This window comes from Acanthopagrus latus, chromosome 13, assembly GCF_904848185.1.
Source record: "Acanthopagrus latus isolate v.2019 chromosome 13, fAcaLat1.1, whole genome shotgun sequence".
NCBI classification, from domain to species: domain Eukaryota; kingdom Metazoa; phylum Chordata; class Actinopteri; order Spariformes; family Sparidae; genus Acanthopagrus; species Acanthopagrus latus.
The window spans coordinates 24,350,241-24,374,063 of NC_051051.1; the positions used below are offsets into that span (position 1 = coordinate 24,350,241).

The 23,823-nt window shown below is 42.8% G+C and overlaps 6 protein-coding genes and 2 long non-coding RNA genes across 9 annotated transcripts; 1 reads left to right on the forward strand and 7 right to left on the reverse strand.

Annotated features, from left to right (window-relative positions):
• Nucleotides 1-68: 68 nt before the first annotated feature.
• LOC119031601 (insulin-like) lies at nucleotides 69-1,481 on the reverse strand. The gene is made up of 3 exons (XM_037120184.1): nucleotides 1,368-1,481; nucleotides 721-916; nucleotides 69-609 (listed from the first exon to the last, which is right to left on the reverse strand). The coding sequence occupies exons 1-3, from the start codon at nucleotides 1,473-1,475 to the stop codon at nucleotides 443-445; spliced, it is 471 nt and encodes a 156-aa protein (XP_036976079.1). The 5' UTR covers nucleotides 1,476-1,481; the 3' UTR covers nucleotides 69-442.
• A 1,292-nt stretch (nucleotides 1,482-2,773) lies between these two features.
• On the reverse strand, nucleotides 2,774-3,867 carry LOC119031618. The gene is made up of 3 exons (XR_005078655.1): nucleotides 3,671-3,867; nucleotides 3,034-3,145; nucleotides 2,774-2,834 (listed from the first exon to the last, which is right to left on the reverse strand). It is a non-coding gene; the product is annotated as an uncharacterized LOC119031618 (long non-coding RNA).
• A 1,528-nt stretch (nucleotides 3,868-5,395) lies between these two features.
• On the reverse strand, nucleotides 5,396-6,926 carry LOC119031608 (insulin-like). 2 transcript variants are annotated; one of them, XM_037120196.1, is made up of 4 exons: nucleotides 6,874-6,926; nucleotides 6,607-6,747; nucleotides 5,874-6,069; nucleotides 5,396-5,765 (listed from the first exon to the last, which is right to left on the reverse strand). In XM_037120196.1, exons 3-4 carry the CDS (start codon nucleotides 6,055-6,057, stop codon nucleotides 5,599-5,601), a joined length of 351 nt encoding a protein of 116 aa, XP_036976091.1. In that variant the 5' UTR covers nucleotides 6,058-6,069; nucleotides 6,607-6,747; nucleotides 6,874-6,926; the 3' UTR covers nucleotides 5,396-5,598. The 2 variants fall into 2 exon arrangements, with proteins under 2 accessions (XP_036976091.1, XP_036976092.1); XM_037120197.1 differs by lacking the exon at nucleotides 6,874-6,926 and having other exon boundaries at nucleotides 6,607-6,763.
• A 4,178-nt stretch (nucleotides 6,927-11,104) lies between these two features.
• Nucleotides 11,105-12,589, reverse strand: LOC119031607 (insulin). The gene is made up of 3 exons (XM_037120195.1): nucleotides 12,076-12,589; nucleotides 11,516-11,711; nucleotides 11,105-11,407 (listed from the first exon to the last, which is right to left on the reverse strand). Exons 2-3 carry the CDS (start codon nucleotides 11,697-11,699, stop codon nucleotides 11,241-11,243), a joined length of 351 nt encoding a protein of 116 aa, XP_036976090.1. The 5' UTR covers nucleotides 11,700-11,711; nucleotides 12,076-12,589; the 3' UTR covers nucleotides 11,105-11,240.
• A 1,935-nt stretch (nucleotides 12,590-14,524) lies between these two features.
• Nucleotides 14,525-18,758, reverse strand: LOC119031595 (E3 ubiquitin-protein ligase RNF26-like). Its single transcript, XM_037120179.1, has 2 exons — nucleotides 18,582-18,758; nucleotides 14,525-17,494 (listed from the first exon to the last, which is right to left on the reverse strand). Exon 2 carries the CDS (start codon nucleotides 17,486-17,488, stop codon nucleotides 16,238-16,240), a length of 1,251 nt encoding a protein of 416 aa, XP_036976074.1. The 5' UTR covers nucleotides 17,489-17,494; nucleotides 18,582-18,758; the 3' UTR covers nucleotides 14,525-16,237.
• A 665-nt stretch (nucleotides 18,759-19,423) lies between these two features.
• On the forward strand, nucleotides 19,424-19,903 carry LOC119031600 (histone H2A-like). Its single transcript, XM_037120183.1, has one exon. The coding sequence runs from the start codon at nucleotides 19,469-19,471 to the stop codon at nucleotides 19,850-19,852; it is 384 nt and encodes a 127-aa protein (XP_036976078.1). The 5' UTR covers nucleotides 19,424-19,468; the 3' UTR covers nucleotides 19,853-19,903.
• Nucleotides 19,904-20,200: 297 nt separating this feature from the next.
• LOC119031602 (histone H3) lies at nucleotides 20,201-20,713 on the reverse strand. The gene has a single exon (XM_037120186.1). It carries the CDS (start codon nucleotides 20,658-20,660, stop codon nucleotides 20,250-20,252), a length of 411 nt encoding a protein of 136 aa, XP_036976081.1. The 5' UTR covers nucleotides 20,661-20,713; the 3' UTR covers nucleotides 20,201-20,249.
• Nucleotides 20,714-22,415: 1,702 nt separating this feature from the next.
• Nucleotides 22,416-22,947, reverse strand: LOC119031615. The gene is made up of 3 exons (XR_005078652.1): nucleotides 22,913-22,947; nucleotides 22,734-22,832; nucleotides 22,416-22,624 (listed from the first exon to the last, which is right to left on the reverse strand). It is a non-coding gene; the product is annotated as an uncharacterized LOC119031615 (long non-coding RNA).
• Between the last annotated feature and the right edge of the window lie 876 nt (nucleotides 22,948-23,823).

Genomic DNA, 23,823 nt, shown 5'->3' on the forward strand with positions numbered 1-23,823 from the left:
ATCATTGTAGTCCTGCGATCATGCAGCATTAAATTAGATGGTTGTACAATTATCTAAAACACCTTGACTTTGTTTGGGTTTTCATCACTATTTGACCTTAAGCTGTGTGTGGTCACACCTTTAATTGTGGTTCATGAATCACCCAGCATGCCCTCATTCAGACTTTAGTCGGTTGATTGAAGTCATGACAGAAAGTAGTAAATAAAAGTTACCACATCAAAAACAAACACCTGATTTCTCTCAGTTCACTAAACTTTATTTTCTAGGAAAAATAATTTCATCCATTTCTAAGCACTTCATTAGAAAGCGGTTGGTTTTACAGAAAGAGGACAGCGCTGCCGCTCTTCTGGGTGAAGAGGGGAATGGCGGGGTTCAGGCTGAGTTAGCCAAGAAGCTAAGCGATGCTAAGCTAGGCTATGCTAAGAGTGAGGCTAAGCACCGTTCACTTGCAGTACATCTGCAGGTCGGAGAGGGTGCAGGGTGTGTGGCAGCAGTGCTCCCATCGGCTTCGCTTCCCCATCATCTCCATCTGGTCCTTGAAGGCGAACTCTGCCACCTCGTTCGCACCGCCCGCCGCTGCAGCTCCACCTGCTTTAGGTGGGAGGAAACCTGACAAGACAAACAGGAAGTCATCATCCTACATTAACATCAACAACAATAATACTGAGCATCTGTTGTGTATTTACTGATGGTGTGGAAGTTTTTATTCTGAGGTCTCACCCATCAGAGAGTCGACATCTCTCTTGTCGTTGTAGAAGAAGCCCATGTCTCCACAAACCAGGTAAAGGGCGTTGATCAGGTGAGAGCCACACAGACGCTGTGCGGGCACAACAGCCTGGGAGCCCGGCCATGATACGACCAGCAAGACCGCAAGAGAGACAGATTGGAGCCACAGAGCCGCCATATTGGATGAGAGCTGAACACACAAATGTAAACATTTTGTATTAAAACATCATCTCAGGAGATTCTCATTCTGAAAACTAAAGCAGTGACCCAAGACAAGGAGCACTGTAGTTATCTCAGACACTGTATGATACAATTAGAGAAGGAGAATAGAAAGAGAAAGAAAGGAGGTTAGAGGAAGAGGAGGGAGCAAAAAGAAAAGGAGAAGGAGAGAGGAGAAGAAGAAGTAGATGGAGAAAGGTCAGAGGAGGAAAAGATGGCAGAGTAGACAGATGATGAGGAGGAGGATATGGGTGAGGAAGTTGAAGTGTAGAAAGATGAGCAAGAGGAGGAAGAGGAGGAGGAGGAGGACAGCTCATCACTTGAGAAAACAGAAGAGGAAGAGGAGAAGAACTCACCTGTAGATTCAGAAGAGGAGGAGAAGAACTCACCTGTAGAGTCAGAAGAGGAGGAGAAACACTCACCTGTATAGCTGGAGGAGGAGGAGATGGACCAGGTGACTGTGATGAGGAGAAGGAGTTGTTAAGCTGAAGGCTGGTTGGTGTGAGGATGAATAGAAGGCCTCCGCTCATTTTATACTCCATCACCTCCACCTGGACACGCCCACCACTCTGTGTGTGTGTGTGTGTGTGTGTTTGTGTGTGTGTAAACAGTTTAGTCAGCACACAATAAGTGACTCAGTTACTTCTGATTGAGCGCTCGCATCACTTCAAACGGAGGCTAATGATCCGACATGATCTGATCACCTCGTAGACAAATATTTATCGTCAGTCGGCCTCCTGTTGCTTCTGGTGAGCTCAGCAGACCAACAGGAACTGAGATCAGTTTACTGTGAAGCGGTGAAACTTGTCTCTGAAGAGAAACTCATAGCTTCATCGTGAGTTTCAGCTCTTTGTTTATCTGTCTGGACATTTTCAAGGAAAAAGCTACATAACAAACACAGTTAGAGACGTGCTGTGGAGCATAAAGGGGCATTCAGACCCTTTCATGTTTTTCACATTTTGTCTCGGTGCAGACATTTTGTTTTGCAAATTCATTCAAAAGGAAAAACTGTGAATGTCACACTGACATAAATATTACAACCAAGATCTTGACAACCTGACACCAAAAATCATTCTGCTCCTGCCACCATGCAGCATTTAATCAGATGTAGGTGTCACTATCACTATCTGACCTGAAGCTGCACGGGGTCACACCATGAACTGTTCTTCATGAATCACCCAACATGCCCTCATTTAGACTTTGGTCAGCTGATTGAAGTCATGACAGAAAGTAGTAAATAAAAGTTAACGCATCAAAAACAAACACCTGATTTCTCTCAATTCACTAAACTTTATTTGCTAGGAAAAATAATTTCATTAATTTCTAAGCACTTCGTTTGAAAGTGGTTGGTTTAAAGAAAGAGGACAGCGCTGCCGCTCTTCTGGAGGGAAAGGCAGGGTTCAGACTGAGTTTGCCTTAAGAGCGAGGCTAATCACTATTCAGTTGCAGTACATCTGCAGGTCGGAGATGCTGCAGGGTCGGTGGCAGCAACTGAACGGTTGGATTCGCTTCCCCATCGTCTGCATCTGGTTCTCGCCGCCCATCGCTGCAGCTCCGCCTGCTTTAGGTGGGAGGAAACCTGACAGGACAAACAGGAAGTCATCATCTTTCATGAAGGAGGTTACAACTCCATCACCTCCACCTGGACACACCCATAGCTCTGTGTGTGTGTGTGTGTGTGTGTGTGTGTGTGTTTGTGTAAACAGTTTAGTCAGCACACAATAAGTGATTCAGTTACTTCTGACTGAGCGCTCACATCACTTAGTAAAACAAACGGAGGCAAATGATCCAACATGATCTGATCACCTTGTAGACAAACACTGAGCGTCAGTCGGCCTCCTGCTGCTTCTGGTGAGTTCAGCAGACCAACAGGAACTGAGATCAGTTTACTGTGGAGCGGTGAAAGTTGACATTTTCAAGGAAACATGAGCTACAAACTACATGGAAACAGACACAGAGACAAGCTGCTAAACACAATGGAGCATTTGGCTTTTGAAGAGACAGATATTTTCCCCAGGAGGTGGTGGAGACCAAAATCAGAGCTAAAACAGAGAAAATATAGGACAGAAACACGACTGAATTACTCACCCCAACTCAGCTCAATCGCAGTAAAGAGCAAACGTTGTATTCAGGGATGTTGAAACTTTACATTTCTTTTAGTTCATCTTTCATTTGCACATCCTTATCCTGTGCTTGTGTTCTGTTAAGGTTTAGACACAAAAAAGACTTAGTCATGGTTAGTTTTGACTGGCAACTGTCCCAAAGTGTTACAAATATCCAGAGGTTCCATCCTTATAAATGTTGAAACGCACTTTGGAACAGCTGTAACACCACCAACATAACTCCTGCATCACAGCAGGAAAGTGTGGGCTGCTAAATGCTGCTAAAACTGTAAGAGTATTAGAGCGAGGGGCGGGGAAAACAATTAGAGGATGAAGTGTTATCTTCCATTATCCACTTCAAGAAAAAAGTAGAGATGTCAAAAAAAACAACTGATGTCTCAAGATTTAAGTCGACTTCTTTAAAATGTGAGGCCTACTGTCTTGTTTGGTCATCCTTACCAACAGCACTTTCTTCTTTATATTAGTGAAATAAATATGAGGAGGAAAGACTCCAGAGACATAGACAGGCAGATAAGATCAACAGAGATGTGTGGTACTAAAATCTCCCTCCATGTTTCTGTAGGAATCATATAAAAGAGGAGTGTTAGAGAGGTTCGTCTTACCGTTCCTGCACGTCTCATTGTTCAGCTGAACTTCTCGCATCGTGTTGTTGTGTTGAGGGAACAGAAACACCAGCTGGACTTCAGTCAGTGTCTCCACATCGATGAAGAAGGATCCTCCAAACTGTCTACCGACCGAGCAGCACTTCTTTATCTCTGCAGGTACATCAGGCCCAGTTCTGTGACAGTAGTTCACCTGACAGCAGCTCTTCTCAGAGATTTAACAGGTGAGCACGACTTCATGGACGAGGGCGACTGAACGCACAAACGCAGGTGGAGGAGGAAAACAATAAGACACCTGACGCTGGTGCGATTGATGGTGGTCCATTGCTGCCCCCTCATGGCTGATCTGATAAAACACTGCAGATTTCTTCTTCTTCTTCTTCTTCTTCTTCTTCTTCTTCTTCTTCTTCTTCTTCTTCTTCTTCTGCCCCCTGCACTCCAAAGGACCTGAGCTTCCTCAGCAGTTGGAGTCTGCTCTGAACTTTCTTATATGTTGCTACAGTGTGATCAGTCCAGTCCAGTATATATTTCAGGTGAACTCCCAGGTACTTGTAAGATGTCATCATCTCATTGTCAGCTCCCTGGATGTTCACCTGTGTGCAGTGTTGTCTGTGCCTGTGGAGGTCCATCACCAGCTCTTCAGTCTTCCCGCAGCCTTAATCGTCATCAGCTCGTTTCTCACCTGGATGGCAAAGAGAGACAGATTGGAGGAGGGGGGTGAATGTCAGTGGGGGGTGCCTGCGAGCTGAATGCAGTGGAGAAGGGGGTAGGTACAGGTTGTTCACCCACGTCTGATCCCTGGCAGCCTGAGAGTCTGGTTTCCACTGACGTTGCTCTGCTGTAGCTGGTCCTCCATCTTCCTCCTGTGGCTGTTCTTCCCCTCTCAGATCTTCTTCCTCAGCTACTTCTGCACAGCCTTCAACTCTTCCTTGTTGCCTGACCTAAAGGCCCACTTTTTCTCCTTAAGGAGAGCCTTTATGTCAGGATAAATCCAGCTTTAGTTGTTTGAAAAACACTATAGTCTTTGTGGGTACGGTGTTATCCCTACGGGAGTTTATGTAGTCCTTTATGCAGCCTGTTAAAGTTCCCATGAGTAATGCACAGTTCTTCCCACACAGTTGAGTCAAAGCAGTCCCTCAGAGCCTCTTCAGACTCCCCATGTCTTAACTACGAGGGTTTCCACTGGTTGCCCTGGTTGCTCACTTTTTTCACATTATATCATGTTGCATGTTGCATTGTATTATGACATGTTGTTTTTCAAATGTTTTCAAAAGGAAAAACTGAAATATCTCACTGACATAAATATTATATCCAAGATGATAATTGCCTTCCTCAGTGTTTAAACGCTCCTATCATGTGATGATTAAATAAATAAATTAACAGAAATGGGCCTGGAAGCTCTCAACATCCTGCACTTCCCCTGTGATACCCCAAATCTTTCTAGTACTGCCATCATGCAGCATGAAATTAGATGGAGGTATTACAATTATTACTTAAAACACCTTGAATTTGTTTGAGTGCACTGTAACAAGATACATCAGTTGCTCTAATGTTGGAGTTGCTGTTCATCACTTTTTATTTGACCTTAAACTGCACACGGTTACACCTTAAATTGTGCTTAATGAATCATCCAACATGCCCTTATTTTGGTCGGTTGATTGAAGTCATGACAGAAAGTACTAAAAATAAAAGTAACCACAACAAAAACACACTTGATTTCTCTCAATTCACAAAACTTTATTTTCTAGGAAAAATAATTTCATCCATTTTCTCAATACTTAATTTGACAGCAGTTGGTTTTACAGAAAGAGGACAGCGCTGCCGCGCTTCTGGGTGAAGGGGGGAATGGCGGGGTTCAGGCTAAGTTAGCCAAGAAGCTAAGCCATGCTAAGCCAGGCTAGACTAATCAGAGCCAGGCTAAGCACCGTTCAGTTGCAGTAGTTCTGCAGGTGGAGGATGCTGCAGGGTCGGTGGCAGCACTCCTCCACGATGCCTCGCTTCACCATCATCTCCATCTGGTCCTTGAAGGCGAACTCTGCCACCTCGTTCGCACCGCCCGCCGCTGCAGCTCCACCTGCTTTAGGTGGGAGGAAACCTGACAAGACAAACAGGAAGTCATCATCCTACATTAACATTAACACTAACACTGAATATCTGTTTTGTATTTACTAATGATGTGAAGGTTTTAAGTCTGAGGTCTCACCCATCAGAGGGTTGACGTCTCTCTTGGAGTTGTAGAAGAAGCCTCTCTCTCCACAGACCAGGTAAAGGGCATCGACCAGGTGAGAGCCACACAGGTGCTGTTCGGCCGCAACAACCTGGGAGCCCGGCCATGATACGATCAGTAAGACCACAAGAGAGACAGACTGGAGCCACAGAGCCGCCATTCTGGACGAGAGCTGAACACACAACAATTTTTGTAAAACACACATTTCTTTCTTTCCCCTTAATTCTTGGCTGATTTTGAAAACTCAAGCAGGGCCAAAAATGAGGGGCGCTGTTGTTATCTCAGACAACGTGTAGAGGACATAAATAGAGGAGGACAAAAGAAAGCGAATGGAAGGAGGTTACAAGAAGACGAAGGAGCAAAAAGACGAAGAAATGGAGAATACAAATACAGGAACAGTTGAGGAAGAAGAGAAGGAGGAGAACACAGGTGGAGGAGGGGAAAACATAGATGATCACTACTTGAGGAAGAGAGCTAATCTTGACATTTGATGGAGGCGGAGGAAAAAAGTTGTCAGAGAAGGAGAAGATAGTGGGGTAGCCAGATGCTGAGGAGGAGGATGAGGGTGAGGAAATGGAAGTGTAGAAAGATGAGCAAGAGAAGGAGAAGGAGGAAGAGGACAGCTCATTACTAGAGAAGATAGAAGAGGAGGAGGAGAATTACTCACCTGTAGAGTCAGAAGAGGAGGAAGAGGAGAAGAAACACTCACCTTATAGCGCTGGAGGAGGAGGAGATGGATGAGGTGAATGTAACGAAGAGGAGGAGAAGGAGCAGATAAGCTGAAGGCTGGTTGGTCTGAGGACGAACAGAAGGCCTCCACTCTTTTTATACTCCATCACCTCCACCTGGACTGCTCAGATGTGTGTGTTGAAACAGTTTAGTCAGCACACGATAAGTGATTCAGTTACTTCTGATTGAGCGCTCGCATCACTTAGTAAAACAAACGGAGGCAAATGATCCGACATGATCTGATCACCTCGTAGACAAACATTGATCGTCAATCGGCCTCCTGCTGCTTCTGGTGAGTTCAGCAGACCAACAGGAACTAAGATCAGTTTACTGTGGAGCGGTGAAAGTTGTCTCTGAAGAGAAACTCGTTTTTATGGAGCTTCATCATGAGTTTCAGCTCTTTGTTTATCTGTCTGGACATTTTCAAGGAAAAAGCTACATGAAAACAGACACAGAGACAAGCTACTGAACATAGTGGAGCATTTGGCATTTGAGGAGACAGATATTTTCCTCAGGAGGTGGTGGAGACCAAAATCAGATTTAAAAAAGAGAAAATACTGAACAGAAACACGACTAAATTACTCACCCCAACTCAGCTCAATCGCAATAAAGAACAAATGTTGTCAAGGTATTTTTCTATAAAACATGGATGTTGAAACTTACATTTTTTTTGGTTCGACTTTCATTTAGTTCACCTTCTTCTTCTAGTTCTTTACTGTCTATTACTTCTTCTTCTTCGTCTTTTACTTCCATGGCCCATCCATCTGGTCAGTCAAGAGTCACTCTCATCTCATCAGTCCATTAAATCTTTGAAAAATCTGTCTTCAGGTATTTCTTGGCAAAGTCTGGACATTTCATCTTACACGATCAGGCATAACATCATGACCACCTGCCTAATAATGTGTTGGTTCCCCTTTGCTGCCAAAACAGCCCTGACCCACTGAGGCATGGATTCCACTGGACCCCTGAAGGTGTTCTGTGTTACCTGGCACCAAGATGTTAGCAGCAGATCCTTTAAATCAGGGGTCTCAAACTCAATTTACCTGGGGGCCACTGGAGGCAGAGTCTGGGTGAGGCTGGGCCGCATCAGGTTTTCCACAAGAAAAGCTCTGATAAAAACATTCCAATGTTCTCAAATGTCTTTATTTTTATTTTTTAACACAAAATAAGATGAAAAAAATAAACAAATGAAGAATTAAAAAGAAAATAAATAAATCAATCAGTAATAAATAAATAAAATGTCGTATTCGTAAAATGTCATGTCTTATGACATGAAGAAAATTTTTTATGTCATATAAAAATGTTGATATATGGTGTCATTATTATATATTTATATATTAAATATAATAATAATAATAATAATAATAATAATAATAATATGTATAAAATAATAATAATAATAATAATAATAATAATAATAATAATAATAATAATAATAATAATACAGCAGATATAGAAGACTTAAGAAACATATAGTTGCTGACTAGAGAAATCTAATTATTATTATTCAGATTCAAATGTCTGTATTAACAGTTCTTTAACCTTTAACTTTCTGAACAACAATGGAACATATAATTCCACTTCGTGTCACTGTCGCGTTGACGTTTCAGTTTCAGTGTTTAGCCGACACACGGAGAACGTCATTTCTGCAATGTGTGTTATTTCCGCCGGCGCCAGATCGGCTTGGGGTCCTGCGCTTGCATATGACGTCAAGCACGGCACAGTTCGTGATTGGTTGAAGGTCAGAAACCATAGAAACACGAAGTGTTTGTGGTGCCCAACAATGTTGAATATAGTTTAACATTAAATTAAATAAATTAAAAGTTATTAATAAAGTTCGGCTCGTGGCTAGCATGGAGCTAGCGCTAACAATAGAGGGTGATATGTATCTTTCCGTTAGGATTATCAACTAGTTTATTTACGGCCCGGCCTCGTTCCTCTACCAACAACGAACAATGGAGACACGGAGAAGACATTTGTTGGAACTGGAACTGATCGACATTTTTATTGTAAATACTGAGACGAGAACTAAAGAGGAGACGAGTGGCGACGTTATTGTTGTGGAAGGAATACGGCCGGCAAATCGGGATTCCGGAAATGAGGTAACTCTAGCGGACCAATCAGAGCGATGCGGTCTCCGTGAGCTCTCTTGTTTGGGGAGGTGCTCGTAAGCTGACGGAGAGAGGGTCGGAGAGGGTACGCCATGACGCAGAGGGCTCTGCGTCGTTGCATACCGACGGATACAGAGAAGCATAAATCAGGACAGCATTCATATCAAACCCGCGGGCCGCACTAACATTAAACTTTCATATGAAGGCGGGGGCCACAAACTATCGTCCTGCGGGCCGCAGTTGGCCCGCGGGCCGCGAGCTTGAGACCCCTGCTTTAAATGCTGTAAGTTGCAAGGTGGGGCCTCCATGGATTGGACTTGTTTGTCCAGCACATCCCACAGATGCTTGAATGGATTGACATCTGGGGAACACCTCAAACCATTCCTGAACCAGTTTTGCTTTGTGGCATGGCGCATTATCCTGCTGAAAGAGGCCACAGTCATCAAGAAGTTCCATTTCCATGAAAGGGTGTACATGGTCTGCAACAATGCTTAGGTAGGTGGTACGTGTCAAAGTAACATCCACATGGATGGCAGGATCCAAGGTTTCCTAGCAGAACATTGACCATAGCATCACACTGCCTCCACCGGCTTGCCATCTTTCCATAGTGCATCCTGGTGCCATGTGTTCCCAGGTAAACGACACACACGCTCCTGGCCATCCACATGATGTAAAAGAAAACGGGATTCATCAGACCAGGCCACCTTCTTCCATTGCTCTGTGGTCTGTGCCTATTGTTGGCACTTTCGGCGGTGGACAGGGGTCAGACAGGGGTCTGATACTTAATGTGTACTGTGCTTTGGCTCTTGACTCTGTTTCATGTATCAAATCAGTGATTAATTTATCAGAGATTTTGCCGTTCAGTTTATCCTTGGGGAACAGTGGAAGAAGGCTACACAAACACAGGATCAGTGATCATTTACTGGAAAAAAGTACTGGGGTGTTGGTACTGTTGATAAAGATTGTTATTTATTTGTAAGAGGAAAGGCAACAAGCTTCAAGCTTGTGACGCTGCAATTCAGAGTAGCCTGAGTCTTTACTGTGACCTTCATGCGGTTCTGATCACACTATTTACACCATAGTAGCTTTTGTTCGATTTGTTTGTTCGAATTGATGTTCTGTAAAATATATGAATGTATGTAATGTAATGAATTTTTGTGTGTTTTACTTTCTACAAACTTCAAATACACTGAAAAGAATATCATGAAAATATGTCAGAATTTAAGGTGGAATTCGTAATAATATTTGCTAGAAATGAGTTGGTTTTAAATCTTGAAATTGGTACAGTTGTTTAATGAAAAGCTTTATCATGTTTATTCAGATATACAGTGCGTTCAGAATCAGAATTCCTTTTCTATTGACCAATGCACAGTGAGTTCAACTGGGAGCAGCGCTGGCTGTAAAGCCTGCAGCAGCAGGAAGGAAGGACCTGTGATACCTCTCCTTCACACACGGTTTATCAGTCTGTCACTGAAGGAGTTGTACACTGCTGTGTTAGTGACCTGCAGGGGGTGGGACTGCTGGACCAGCAGCGATGACAGCTTCTCTGTAAGTTTATCAAGTCTCCTGCTGCCTGCTGCCGAGATGCTGCTGCTCCAGCAGACTACTCCGTAGAAAATGGCTGATGCCACCAGAATCATAGAGAGCACCTGAGCTTCCTCAGCTGATGGAGTCTGCTCTGACCTTTCTTATTTGTTGCTGCAGTGTGTTCAAGATGTCCCCATCTCATTGTCAGTTCCCTGGATGTTCACTGGTGTGCAGGGTTGTCTGTGCCTGCGGAAGTCTATCACCCAGGGGTGGTTCTAGGGGCAGGGCCAACGGGGCCAACAGGGGCCAACAGGGGCCAGTGCCCCCATAACTCTGAGTTTGGACCCCCCTGTGGCCCCCCGACAGGGAGTCTGCATCGATAATACAATGATAGATTTCCTGCAATGATTTTGTACTGAAGGGAAAGGCAGAAATAAAGTGTGTAAAGCATTTGTCCTCAGCGCGTAAGCGCTCCTATCGTGTTGAATAAATAAATAAATGAAAAGAAATGGGCCTAAAAGCTCTCAACATCCTGCACTTCCCCTGTGATACCCAAAATCTTTCTATCTGCCATCATGCAGCATGAAACCAGATGGAGGTTTTACGGTTATTATTTAAAACACCCTGAATTTGTTTGAGTGCACTGTAACAAGATACATCAGTTGCTCTAATGTTGGAGTTGCTGTTGATGATGTTGCTGATGTTGGAGTTCACTTTTTATTTGACCGCAGTAAACTACAGGTGATCACACCTTCAATTATGATTCATGAATCAACCATATTCCCTCATCTTGAGTTTGGTCTGTTGATTGAAGTCAAGACAGAAACACAACTTGATTTCTCTCAATTCACAAAACTTTATTTTCTAGGAAAAATAATTTCATCCATTTTCTCAGCTCTCAGTTCAGGCTAAGTTAGCCAAGAAGCTAAGCAATGCTAAGCCAGGCTAGGCTAACCAGAGCCAGGCTAAGCACCGTTCAGTTGCAGTAGTTCTGCAGGTCAAAGATGTTGCAGGGTTTGTGGCAGCACTCCTCCACGATGCCTCGCTTCACCATCATCTCCATCTGGTCCTTGAAGGCGAACTCTGCCACCTCGTTCTCGCCGCCCGTCGCTGCAGCTCCACCTGCTTTAGGTGGGAGGAAACCTGACAAGACAAACAGGAAGTCATCATCCTACATGAACATTAACACTAATACTGAGCATCTGTTGTGTAATTACTGATGGTGTGAAGGTTTTTAGTCTGAGGTCTCACCCATCAGAGAGTCAACATCTCTCCTGGGGTTGTAGAAGAAGCCTCTGTCTCCACAGACCAGGTAAAGGGCGTCAACCAGGTGGGAGCCACACAGGTGCTGTGGGGGTGCAGCGGCCTGGGAGCCCGGCCATGATACGACCAGTAAGACCAGGAGAGAGACAGACTGGAGCCACAGAGCCGCCATATTGGATGAAAACTGAACACACAGACACAAACATTTTGTTTTAAAACATCATCTCATGAGTTTCAGACAAGGATCATTGTAAATATCTCAGACAGTGTTAATAAAAGGATAAAAGGAGAGGAAGACAATAGAGTGAGAAAGGAAGGATCAAGAAGTAGATGAAGTAGATGGAGAAAGTTGTCAGAGGAGGAAAAGATGGTAGACAGATGATGAGGAGGATGAGGGTGAGGAAGTGGAAGTGTAGAAGGCACGAGCAAGAGGAGGAGAAGGAGGAGAAGGAGGAGGACAGCTCATCACTTGAGAAAATAGAAGAGGAAGAGGAGAAAAAAATCACCTGTAAAGTCAGAGATGGGGGAAGAGGAGGAGAAACACTCACCTATAGAGCTGGAGGAGGAGGAGATGGACCAGGTGACTGTGATGAGGAGAAGGAGTTGTTAAGCTGAAGGCTGGTTGGTGTGAGGACGAATAGAAGGCCTCCGCTCATTTTATACTCCATCACCTCCACCTGGACACGCCCACCACTCTGTGTGTGTGTGTGAACAGTTCAGTCAGCACACAATGAGAGACTCAGTTACTTCTGATTGAGCGCTCGCAGCACTTAGTAAAACAAACGGAGGCTAATGATCCACATGATCTGATCACCTTGTAGCGGACATTGATCGTCAATCAGCCTCCTGCTGCTTCTGGTGATCTCAGCAGACCAACAGGAACTGAGATCATTTTACTGTGGAGCGGTGAAAGTTGTCTCCGAAGAGAAACTTTACAGAGCTTCAATGTGACTTTCAGCTCTTTGTTTATCTGTCTGGACATTTTCAAGGAAAAAGCTACATGAAAACAGACACAGTTAGAGACAAGCTGCTGAACATGGTGGAACATTTAGCATTTGAGGAGACAGATACTTTCCATCAGAGGTGGTGGAGACCAAAGTCAGAGCTAAAATAGAGAGAATATTGTATAGAACTCTAAGTGACTCATATCAATTGCGATAAAGAATAAATGTTGCAAGGTTTGTTTCTATCAAAGATGTTGAAACATTACCTTTCTTTTACTTCAACTTTCAATTTAATGTCTGTGCTTAAGTTCTGTTGAGGTTTATGGGTTAGGAAACATTTGCTTTGGCTTTAAATTCCTGGTTCTGTTGCCACAAAAGTGGCTGCAAAGGGAACGTGTTGAAAATATCCAGGGAACAGTCGAAATGTCAAGAATAAACTTGAGATTCAAGTCGACCTTTTGATGCTACATCAATCAGTGCGTTAGACCACCTCAACAAAATGCCTTGTGTAGATGAAATAGTGAGGCTGTTCTTCAGAATCGGCTTTGGTAACAACAAAAACATTATTTCTCTTTTAGCTCACACAAGCTTGGAAGAGGCAGCTGCACAAAATTGTATTTTGACTTTTTTCTTCAAGTGCATAAAGAAACAAAAAGCATTTTGACTAGAATTCTCTGTTTCAGGTTTAAGTGAAGCTTTGAATGCACAACTCGTATTTATTTTGATTTAATTCATTAGGGACAATAGAGTTTTGACATAGGTTCAGTACAAAGCATGTAACTCATGTGCTGCCAGTTTCCATCCCTTGTCCTTCTAACAAGTAAAACATAAAAGATACAGCTTTCAGTGGTTCAGCTGGTTTTGTTTTAGCCGGCACTTAACCTTGTAGTAAAAGTTTTTCACATCAGTCGCTGATGTGTTGCGGAGTTGACAACCTCTTATGGAGAGAGCTGCTTGTCCAAATTTAGAGGCACTTTGATAACTGAGCATATCCGTAGTGTGATGTTAGTACTTTTAGAACAAGTACAAGATCGGAGCACTCCTTCCACGTCACCCAGTGATGAAAGTCTGGACCACGCAGGCACCACGAGCCCGAGCCACCTCCATCGCTCAGTGTTTAATGTGAGTCCTGTTGCAGCTTGTTTGCCACAAACTCAACTAACCGTGAGGAGCGTCATCATGATGACGGAGGAGGACGTTTCTGAAAGCTTCTCAGAATCAGAGTGAGGATGTCTCCACTTCAGTCATCTACCAGAAACCATCTGCTGCCTCTCACTGACTGAGGAACACCATCTTTCATTTTCCAGAACCATTTTTTAAACATTCAAGACAGATTGTTTTTCTTCCTTATTTAAGAATTGCAGGTTTGTATAAAGGCAGCTACAACACAAACACAAAACTTCAGTTTTCAGTCCCTTTTTCTGTACAAGTTGATGGCAAATATCTGAGTTTTCTCAGGTGGACAGAAGAGCTCACTAACACTGATTTGACTTTTTTTTAAAAAACATTGTTGTCAGGTCTATACCATACAAACATTGTCGACAAAAACTGTTGACCCTCTTGGATGTTTTACTTCTTTTAATGCTTTCACAAATGGAATAGTGTTCAATATAATCTGGCTTTTTTGACAATAATTTATAAAAACAAAACACAGGGGTTCATGTTTTTCAAAATAAAATGCAGAAAAAGATGAAAATAAGATACATTTTAAATTTAATCTTGTTATTTCGTTTTATTTCAGTTATTTTTCAACTTTATCCACTAAAACAGTACTTTCTTATGTTCTTCTGTCAATGTTTTATTTGAATATTTACTTTATTGCATTTTATGCTGTTTTAGTTAATATGTTGCATTCAATCTAATTTATCTGTTATAACTAATAAAATTGTCTTCAAATCCAAAACACTCAAAATGGGATGTAGTCAGTAAAAAAATGTAGCGTGAATGAATATTTGCTGAAAAAGAGTCTCAGAATATTCACTCATATTTTTTTCACTGTGGCCCAGATCACAACGCATGATATATGTGATAAATAAAATAAAAACAAGTAACATTCAATTTCAAATGTGTTTTATTTTTCTTTAATTCAACACTGCTCAAAAAACATGAAGCCTTGTGTTTAGTCAACGTTGGCATCGTTTCCTCATTGTCCCTGCCGCTGTCTGTTTAATACTACTACTACTACTACTACTACTACTACTACTACTACTACTAATAATAATAATAATTTAAGGTCAGTCAGGAGTATAAAAAGAAAAAAAAGAAACACAAGTGCAAAAACAAACATTCCAAAAATGTTTCCTGTACGTACAATAAAAACAAAATAACACCACACAGGCTGAATAAAAGGAGATTAAGAAATATTTCAGTTTCAAATCAGCCAGTGTGTTTATTGATGGTTACGTAATAAATATGAAGACATGACTTCCCATAACTTGGGTAGATTATAAATTGTTCACCTTCTTCACAAGAAATCGCTTCAGTCAGACATTTCTTCTTAAAATACTGGAATAGAAAAGCTGAAGTTTGAAAGCTCAAGTGAAGGACATTTCTACATGTGTGGGAATGAGAACAAAGTAATGAATAAATAAAAGGAATGAAGTTTAAACTCCAGCTTTTTACTGGGTTCTTTTACCAAGAAAACAAAGTCCAACATCCAGAGCTGATATTCATCTTTACACATTTCTGACAACTTTTAATAAATAAATATTCAGAATATAAATAACTTAGATAAAATTACAGAAACAATCGTAGCAGTCGCAAAGTATTTGGCACAAATCCTCAGCTGTATTGATCCAGTGTTAATAATCAGCAGCCAATCACTTCAGCTGTTATGAAATGAGCATCCACACTTCATTTAAGAGTTTCTCCTTGTTTTGGCATTTTAAAGTCGATGGCAAACTTAAATAAGATGAATGTTTTTTTTTAATTTATTTTTTTTTAATATCATTTCAAGTGTTAAAAGCAGGATGCAAAAATACTGTTAAATTACAGAAGTTTCCCGCCTTGGATTAGAAAACATTAGGCCAAAGACTAAATGAACATAAACAAATAAATAAACATACCAGTAATTGGCACTCGATTCTACAGACACAAATCGGCTCAAAAGCTTTTAAAAGAACAGTTCACTTAAAAATGAACATTCATTCATTATTTCCTCACGCCCATGCTGATGGAAAGCCAGGTGAAGATTTGAAGTCTGCAAACAACATTTCTGGAGGTTGACAGTAAAATAGCGCTGCAGCACTCTCCCAAACTGAAGCAACTTTAAAGCATGAAAAAAACAACCCAACCCATACAGATCGTTTGTTGTGATCCAAAACTCCAGAACCCCCGAGATCCCAGACTGATCTGAAGAGATGTTGTTAACACCCTCAACACGCCGGTGAGCTCATGTACACACTACTTGTAGCTTAACAACATCAGTGAAGATTTTGGCTTAAAAAGGACATAAATAACAAATCAATTTGGGATCTTGGGACTCATGGACACTTTGGTATCACTGGACGAGCTGTATGGAGCCACTTTATGTTTTTATGGTTGTTTTTAACACTTTAAAACAACTTCCCAGCTACTTCAGTTGTTTTGGAGAATGTTTTACTGTGAAGCTACAGAAATGTTTTGTGGATGTTGTGGATGTTTTGTGGATTTTGAGGAGATAATGACCTGTTCCTTTAACCTCACACCCAGAATTTACAAAAAAAAGTGACTATAGCTCCTTTGTTTGTCTTGTGCTGTAGTTAGTAGTTCTCTGATCCATCACCCGTCAGAGGAAGACATCCATGGTCTGTGTGATCGGCTGCCTGCAGAGCGGACAACAGCGCTGCTGGGCGTGTCGGCGCTGGGTCAGGATGTCGGCGCAGTGCCGGCAGAGACAGAGGTGACGGCAGGGCAGCAGGAGCACCGTCTTGCTCAAGTCCTGACAAATGACACACTTCTTCCTCTCCTCCTGCTCCTTCAGCAGGCGGAGTAGCTCTCCATCAGTGGGGGGGCCGCCGCCCTCTGTCAGGGTGGAGTTCGATCGGGACATTCTCGTCCTGCTGCAGCTCGCTGACTTGCGGTCCTGCTGAGAGTCCGGTGGGCTCGGCTCATTCGCTGACTGCGGGTTGATCTCAGTGATTAAAGCATCAGTGTGCGGCAACCTTGTTGTGCCCACTTCCTGTGCTGTCCTGGTGTTGACCTCCTGATTGGCTGGAGCTTGTTCCTGGATCCTCTGCACACCACGAGCTCTTGGCAGCATGTTCACCAAATAAAGACTCAGCTGTCTGGCGAGGACAGGAAGCCTGGGGTTCAGTAACAGCACAGCCACCGAGATGATAACTGCTGTGATGAGCAGGCCGTGTGAGTCCACCATGAAAACCGTGAAGAAGACACGTCCCAGTCCTCCCAGGAAATCCAGAAGCAGCTGGCAGGGCGTCCACAGCAGCACAGAGGCACCGACTAGACAGCTGTAGAGGAAGGTGAGCAGAGTCAGTGCCAGCTCCACCACTTTGTGCACGGGGTCCGCCACCACCTCCCAGACACCCGCCAGCACAGACAGACAGTTCTGCATGCTGATGAGAACGATGTTGACCACAGTGTTGACAAAGTAGAGGACGAGGCTGAGCGCGATGCAGAGGCCTTCGCACGTCTGACGAAGGAAGCAGCTCCCTGAAATCAGCCCGCGGTGCAGCACATCCTTGATGCGCCACGCAACATGACAGGAGAGGTGCCCAACCATTTTGAAACTCTCAAACACTCCTCCCAGCATCTGCAGCCAGCCCTCAACAATGTGCACAGCTCCACAGGCTGCACTGGAGACAGCCTCGCTGGCTGTGAGGAACGAGAAAAGAGCAAAGTTCCAGTATTCGACCAGAGTGGATCCGCTCAGCACGACCAGCGTGTTGTGGAGGGACGCACACATGCCAGACAGGACGCGAAACAGCCAGCTGAACGTCCTGATGACCAGGTCGAGCAGCAGGCAGCAGGCGTCCAGACATCTTCCAACAGCAAGAACGACGATGTTCACTCCATCCATATTAGGCTGTAGAGAAGAGAAATGGAGTTAGAGCTGCACCAGTCAACATCCATTATGTATGCTGGGTAAAAAAAAAACATTTAATTTCTCTGTGAATTTGAATAATTTAAAATGGTTGAAAATCATATCTGACTCTGCTACGACCTCTGGTGGCATTAAAGTGACTTCTACAGGACACAGCAGCCTGGGAAAGGTTGAACTGCATCTTTTTTAACAGATTGAAATTGGATTTTATTCCAGACAGCACACATATGAACCCATCTTAAATCCAGAGTTGTACCTAAGTAAAGACATAGCAACTGCCCTGCAGAGATCATTGTTGTTGGGATGGTACTGATCTCAATCCATAAGGCTACTACCATATACTTCCACATTAATATGATGCACCCATGTTCAGTATTTACTGTTTTAGCTGAAGACGTGTCCAAACATTAACATGCTTGTAAAATTAGTCCATATTGGAAGCTTCCTTTATAAACATGAGTTCATTCAAACTGTGTTGAGCACAAATCACAAAAAGCCTGTAAATGCGATTGACATGCTCAATGAATTGAAGTCAAATTGGTGATGCATTTTAGTGGACAGATTGTAAGAATAAATGACAAGGAAACATATTCTTTAAGCTGAAAATCTCTCTAATTGAGTCTTGCTGTGCATGGAGTGTATGCCGAATTTAAGAGAGGCTCTTGTTAATGGTGTAAAAGTATTTAAGTCATTCTTGTCATGTTTGTATAGACATGTAAACTTAAAATTTACAGGTTTCTAAAGGGAATTTGGTATCTAAAGCTAGAAACTTTAGCTACTAGCAAACGCGAGTGGATCATCGGTGGATAGACAGCTGGAGTCCTATTAAGCTTTACAAACGTCGGTTACTCAACTAGCACATTCATTTCTATACATATTTATCCTTTTATATCTGAAGTCCTTTAGCAGTCACTGACAGCAACGTCATGCCAACCTAACGTTGCTACCGTTACCGAGCAGACCACACCCATTAGCATCAGCTAGCCAGAAATAAATATACATCTCAGACAAAAAGAAGCTTGCAGTGGGAGAATCGGTTGGCGGCCGTTTTTAAGTGGACATGACTCACCGTAACAACATGGCGTGAAAAGGCTTAACCGCTGGCACGCGTGAAGATAACTTCAAGTGTTAGCCATGATGTTTTAGCATGTTGTCATTAGCTTCTTCTTCGCTGTGTTGATCGCAAACGGACGAAAAGTGTGTGTACCGCCACCCACTGTCCGAGAACCTGTACTACAAGTCAGGAGGAAAGACTGTGAGTTTTACTTCAGTGCAGTCATCTGACAGCTTTAGTTACTTTACAAAATCAGATTTTTTTTTATACAAAAAATAATTTGACAATGAGAAAATAGTTCCACAACTTCAACTTTTACGCCATCTTATATATTATTACAGAGTGTGATATAACTTTTTGTATTTTCCTGATTTTGTTTTATCTCATATATTTCTTATTTAATGTATTTGTTATTCTATTTTATATTAGGTACATCAAGTTAATATGTTCATTGCAGAACTGTTTATGATAGAGTATTTTTACAGTGTGGTGTTGGTACTTTTGAACTTGCAGTGTGAGACCTGAAGTCACACCCATCTTGGTGGACCCCATGGGACCTTATTTCAGAAACAAACAAAAAACTTTGTATGTTAGTATATAAAGACAGACAAATAATGTATTGATCAAGCTTGATTTGTGTCATGAATAACACATATGTTTGTCGTAGGGTTAGGGTATTTCCGGTACAATCACGTTCCACGTTTTACTTTGAAATTAAAGGCAATCAAAGCGGAAGCTATGTACTTAATGCCGGAACTTAACACCAGCTCTTTTCTGATTGGACAACCATGTTAACGCTCACTGTGGCCAATCACAGAGCAGCTGTGTTGCTTTATAAAACCGTTTTCGGCGACTCAAAGGCATATTCTCTTTCTAGCTTTGAAAAAGAACAGCAAACGAAAATGTCTGGACGCGGCAAAGGAGGAAAAGCCAGAGCAAAGGCGAAGACTCGCTCTTCTCGGGCCGGGCTCCAGTTCCCAGTCGGTCGTGTCCACAGGCTCCTCAGGAAGGGCAACTATGCTCAGCGTGTCGGTGCCGGCGCCCCCGTGTACCTGGCGGCCGTGCTGGAGTACCTGACCGCTGAGATCCTGGAGCTGGCTGGAAACGCTGCCCGGGACAACAAGAAGACCAGGATCATCCCCCGACACCTGCAGCTGGCGGTCCGCAACGACGAGGAGCTCAACAAGCTGCTCGGCGGTGTAACCATCGCTCAGGGTGGCGTGCTGCCCAACATCCAGGCAGTTCTGCTGCCCAAGAAGACCGAGAAGGCCGCCAAGGCGAAGTAAAGTCCTTCACCTGACTTCAACAAAAACAACGGTTCTTTTAAGAACCACCCACCTGAAACTAAAGGCAGCATTCCTCTTCCTCATGTTACGTGGGCTTCACACACTACGTTACTCACGCATCAAGTAACTTTTATAACAGGCTATGTGCTAAACGCCGTAATAAGACTGCAACGGAGCTCAACACTAGATTCCCGGTATCATGATTTGTCAAAATGCTATAAGATTCAACGCCTCTTGGGTATTGAATAATGTAACTTTGACCTTGTTCACTTTAATTCGTATTGCTTATCTGTTGTGATAAAGATTCATTTCACCAATGGCCAGAACATGTTACTCTTAAAGTGTAAGTGTGTGGCTCTTAAAAGAGCCGTTGTGGTGTTACAGATCTGGGGTCAGTCTAAGCTCTCTCTCCCCGGATGCGGCGGGCCAGCTGGATGTCTTTGGGCATGATGGTGACCCTCTTGGCGTGGATGGCGCACAGGTTGGTGTCCTCGAACAGACCGACCAGGTAAGCCTCGCTGGACTCCTGCAGAGCCATGACGGCGGAGCTCTGGAAGCGCAGGTCGGTCTTGAAGTCCTGGGCGATCTCCCGGACCAGGCGCTGGAAGGGCAGCTTGCGGATCAGCAGCTCGGTGGACTTCTGGTAGCGGCGGATCTCTCTGAGAGCCACGGTACCGGGCCGGTACCTGTGGGGCTTCTTGACTCCGCCGGTGGCCGGGGCGCTCTTCCGGGCGGCCTTGGTGGCCAGCTGCTTCCTGGGAGCTTTACCTCCGGTGGATTTACGGGCTGTCTGCTTGGTTCTCGCCATTGTAGCTGAACTGTCTCCTCTGAGTTCACAGGTACAGAATCGATGCTGTCTGACGGCGAGCAGCGGCTTTATAAAGACACCGCTGGAGTGACGTCAGCACACAGAGACTCCCGCGCTGAAGCGGATCAACTATTGGAGAGAATATTTCAAAGTAACCAATCCCACACAGAGACAGTTTCTCTGATTTATCCCTCTTCACTTCCTGTTATCTCAGGGCAGCGTGGCCTGCACACTTTGTCTGCTTCCTCTCTCTCCTAACTGCTGCCAGTCTGTACACTGACCATCTGTTTCTGCAGGTTCCTGCCAGTAAATGTGAGGTAGTCTGCCATAGTACATTAAAAATAAGATTAATAATAGTGTAACATACATACATACATACATACATACATACATACATACATACATACATGCACCAACACAACTATTTAACAAACAAGAAAATACACACATTTATATTTCTTTATAAAGGTGCTTACCTTTTAGAAATTAGTTTTCAGCAGCCATTTAGAAAAAAAACATACAGATTGGTCAGATCTGATTGACGGGGAAAGGTTGTCACCAAGTTTCCACGTGGCCACTGTTAATGCACAGTCACCTTGAGATTTGGACCAAGGAACAGATGTGTAACCATAGGTTTGTTAGTGATGAAGGTTCTCTTTCTGCAGCTGAACTTGTTTCCTGATGACGTTTAAAGTGACACTCGCCAAAAGTCTGTACAAAAGTCATTTCAGTTTTTGCACTGTTTGGTCAATTTCCTTAACACCCACATTTATTATTTGTATTTAAAATATGTGTATAAAAAAATGCTGTTAATTTTGCACTATATCATGTAAATATGTATATATGTCTATTTTATTGCTTCCCTTTCTAATTATATTGTTTATTTTCATTGTTTTTTTTTCTTGTAATATTCTGTCACTGCCGTGGCAAATTTCTTCGTCTGCGGGACATTAAAAGATTTCTAATTCTGAAAATGCAACCTAGGCTTTTTCTGTGAATGTATATGAGTCAAACCTGCGTGTAAAAGCATGATTACGACGAAAGAGGCACTTTTTAAGATTGACCCTATTTTCGTTTTCGGCTCAAACTAATTGTCAATGGGAGTGCATGGGGCACATTTACGATAGCATCAAAATCTGTATTTTTCAAACAGAAGACTCGACACAACATGAAACTTTGTTCGTAGTATCACCAGCGTTATACCAACATTATTTGTGTACACAGAGTTTACTAAAAGGAAAGTTTTTGAACAACTCACGTTAGCAGTAGCTTCTTCCTCTAGCCGTTGTACTGGAGGATCGACACGTCCGGGTAGAGTGTATGTGGTTCATCTGAGCTATGTGCATGTATCAGTCCTGCTGGTCGTTTCCTCACCCACCAGGGATCAGAGGAGCATCATGAGCAACACAGTGGCCCAGACAGAACCGGGAGTTCCTGTGTCTTTCATGTGTAACTATTAAATGATTGTAATAATTAAACTTTCCTATTGTCAGATTGTCAGTATTCTATTAATTCTAATTTATTTCTGGAATACAGTTAAACACAACACTACACTATCATGCTGGCAACATTAATAACTTGACTTGGACTTTTTAAATAAAACAAGGGAAATACATTCACACACTAAACACTGAAAGCTGAAATAATAAAATGAAACAGAATCAGGCTTCCACTGGACATCATGACCTCTAGGGGGCTTAGACCAAAAATAGGGTCACACTGGCCATCATTATCTCTGCCTGCAGTCGTATTTACAGTAAATGATTCAATCCTACTTTGTTTTATATTCATGTTTTCCAAAGGAATAACATATTGACCACAATAACCCAATAATTTCCTTCCACTGACCATCTTACCTCTGGGAGAATAACATCGAACACAAAATCCAGGAGTTTTATCTCCCCTGTCTTTATCCACGCTCCTACACCTGTGACCTCCTCAGTGACCCTCAGTAGCTCAAAGATCTGTTGGAAAGAAAAGTACAAATCAGTAAATTAATCTTTGTTATATCTATGTGGAAAAACTGATGACAATTTCATTTACCCGCTGGTCACTAAGGTTCAGAGTCCTCACTTTTAAGTGCTGTTGCAAATTAACTGACGCGGATGGCTGCTGTCATAGGAACATCCTATTGGAGCGGATTGTTCTATTGAGTAGACCGTGATACAAGCTCTGAAACCAAAGATTAAAGGGTGAACATGTAATCACTGTTAGAGAATGTAACTACTTACAACAGTCTATTAAAAAGTTACCTTGATCTGATCCTTGGAAAAAACTGCAAGAATCCCTCCTTTCTCAACAGCACCCGTTATCCTGCAGGTGAAAATGATGAAAAAAAATGAGGACTGCCAGCAGATAGTGCAAAAAAAACAGGCATCACTCAGCCACTGTGACTCTAAATACTATTTATCAGTAAGCATCTCCAGATTATAGACAGGAAGATAATTCAGCTGACATGTTGTGATGAAAATGTGATTGTATTACTTGTGGGTCAAAACTGTTTGAACTCTTTGATAAGTGCAGGCTTAGTATGTCTGTCATCTGATTTGTGTGACACTACATACAGATATTTAACAAGTAGTACCCTGGACTGTCATTCATATCTGTGCATCCACAGTTAAATGAGTTATTTTTGAGATATTTATAGCACTTTCCATCACAACCCTTGTGCAGCCAGCCCTTGCACAGTTGGCACTGCACCCATTCCAGAGACTCGACATCTGGGTATAACAGTCTAATCACATAAAATACATGTTTAGCCTATTAAATGTTACACACTGGTGCACTGAAAAGAGGTTCAGTTTGATTAATTTGAACTCATCATGTGTGTTTATTACTGTCAGAATCAGCTCCATTCGTAAAGCTGCTGTCAAAATCAAAAGAGTACATGTGAGCTCTGTAGGGTACACATGCCAGATCCTCACTTTCTGTTTCCTCCAAATGATAAAGGATCACAAAACAGTGTAGAAACCTGCAGCGCTGTATCAGACAGAATTTATTTAACTATCACTATGTTCATCACTATTAGACACATGACTAGTTTATTGATATTGAATCTCGTTCCCAGCAGCAGAAGTGTTCACACCCTGAGTGAGCAGCTCTGATAGGAAGTCTGTGCTCGGCCATCGTCAGTGTGTTTGCTGCTACCGGAATAACTTCATTT

Bases quoted from the DNA above. Each gene is read 5' to 3' on its own strand.
- LOC119031608 (XM_037120196.1), bottom strand. From the start codon at position 6,057: ATGGCGGCTCTGTGGCTCCAGTCTGTCTCTCTTGTGGTCTTACTGATC. The intron at 5,766-5,873 runs GTGAGACCTCAG...TTGTCTTGTCAG, and splicing joins AGACGTCAACCCTCTGATGG to GTTTCCTCCCACCTAAAGCA.
- LOC119031601 (XM_037120184.1), bottom strand. From the start codon at position 1,475: ATGAGCGGAGGCCTTCTATTCATCCTCACACCAACCAGCCTTCAGCTT. The intron at 917-1,367 runs GTGAGTGTTTCT...TTGTGTGTTCAG, and splicing joins CTCCTCCTCCAGCTATACAG to CTCTCATCCAATATGGCGGC. The intron at 610-720 runs GTGAGACCTCAG...TTGTCTTGTCAG, and splicing joins AGATGTCGACTCTCTGATGG to GTTTCCTCCCACCTAAAGCA.
- LOC119031595 (XM_037120179.1), bottom strand. From the start codon at position 17,488: ATGGATGGAGTGAACATCGTCGTTCTTGCTGTTGGAAGATGTCTGGAC.
- LOC119031600 (XM_037120183.1), top strand. From the start codon at position 19,469: ATGTCTGGACGCGGCAAAGGAGGAAAAGCCAGAGCAAAGGCGAAGACT.
- LOC119031607 (XM_037120195.1), bottom strand. From the start codon at position 11,699: ATGGCGGCTCTGTGGCTCCAGTCTGTCTCTCTCCTGGTCTTACTGGTC. The intron at 11,408-11,515 runs GTGAGACCTCAG...TTGTCTTGTCAG, and splicing joins AGATGTTGACTCTCTGATGG to GTTTCCTCCCACCTAAAGCA.
- LOC119031602 (XM_037120186.1), bottom strand. From the start codon at position 20,660: ATGGCGAGAACCAAGCAGACAGCCCGTAAATCCACCGGAGGTAAAGCT.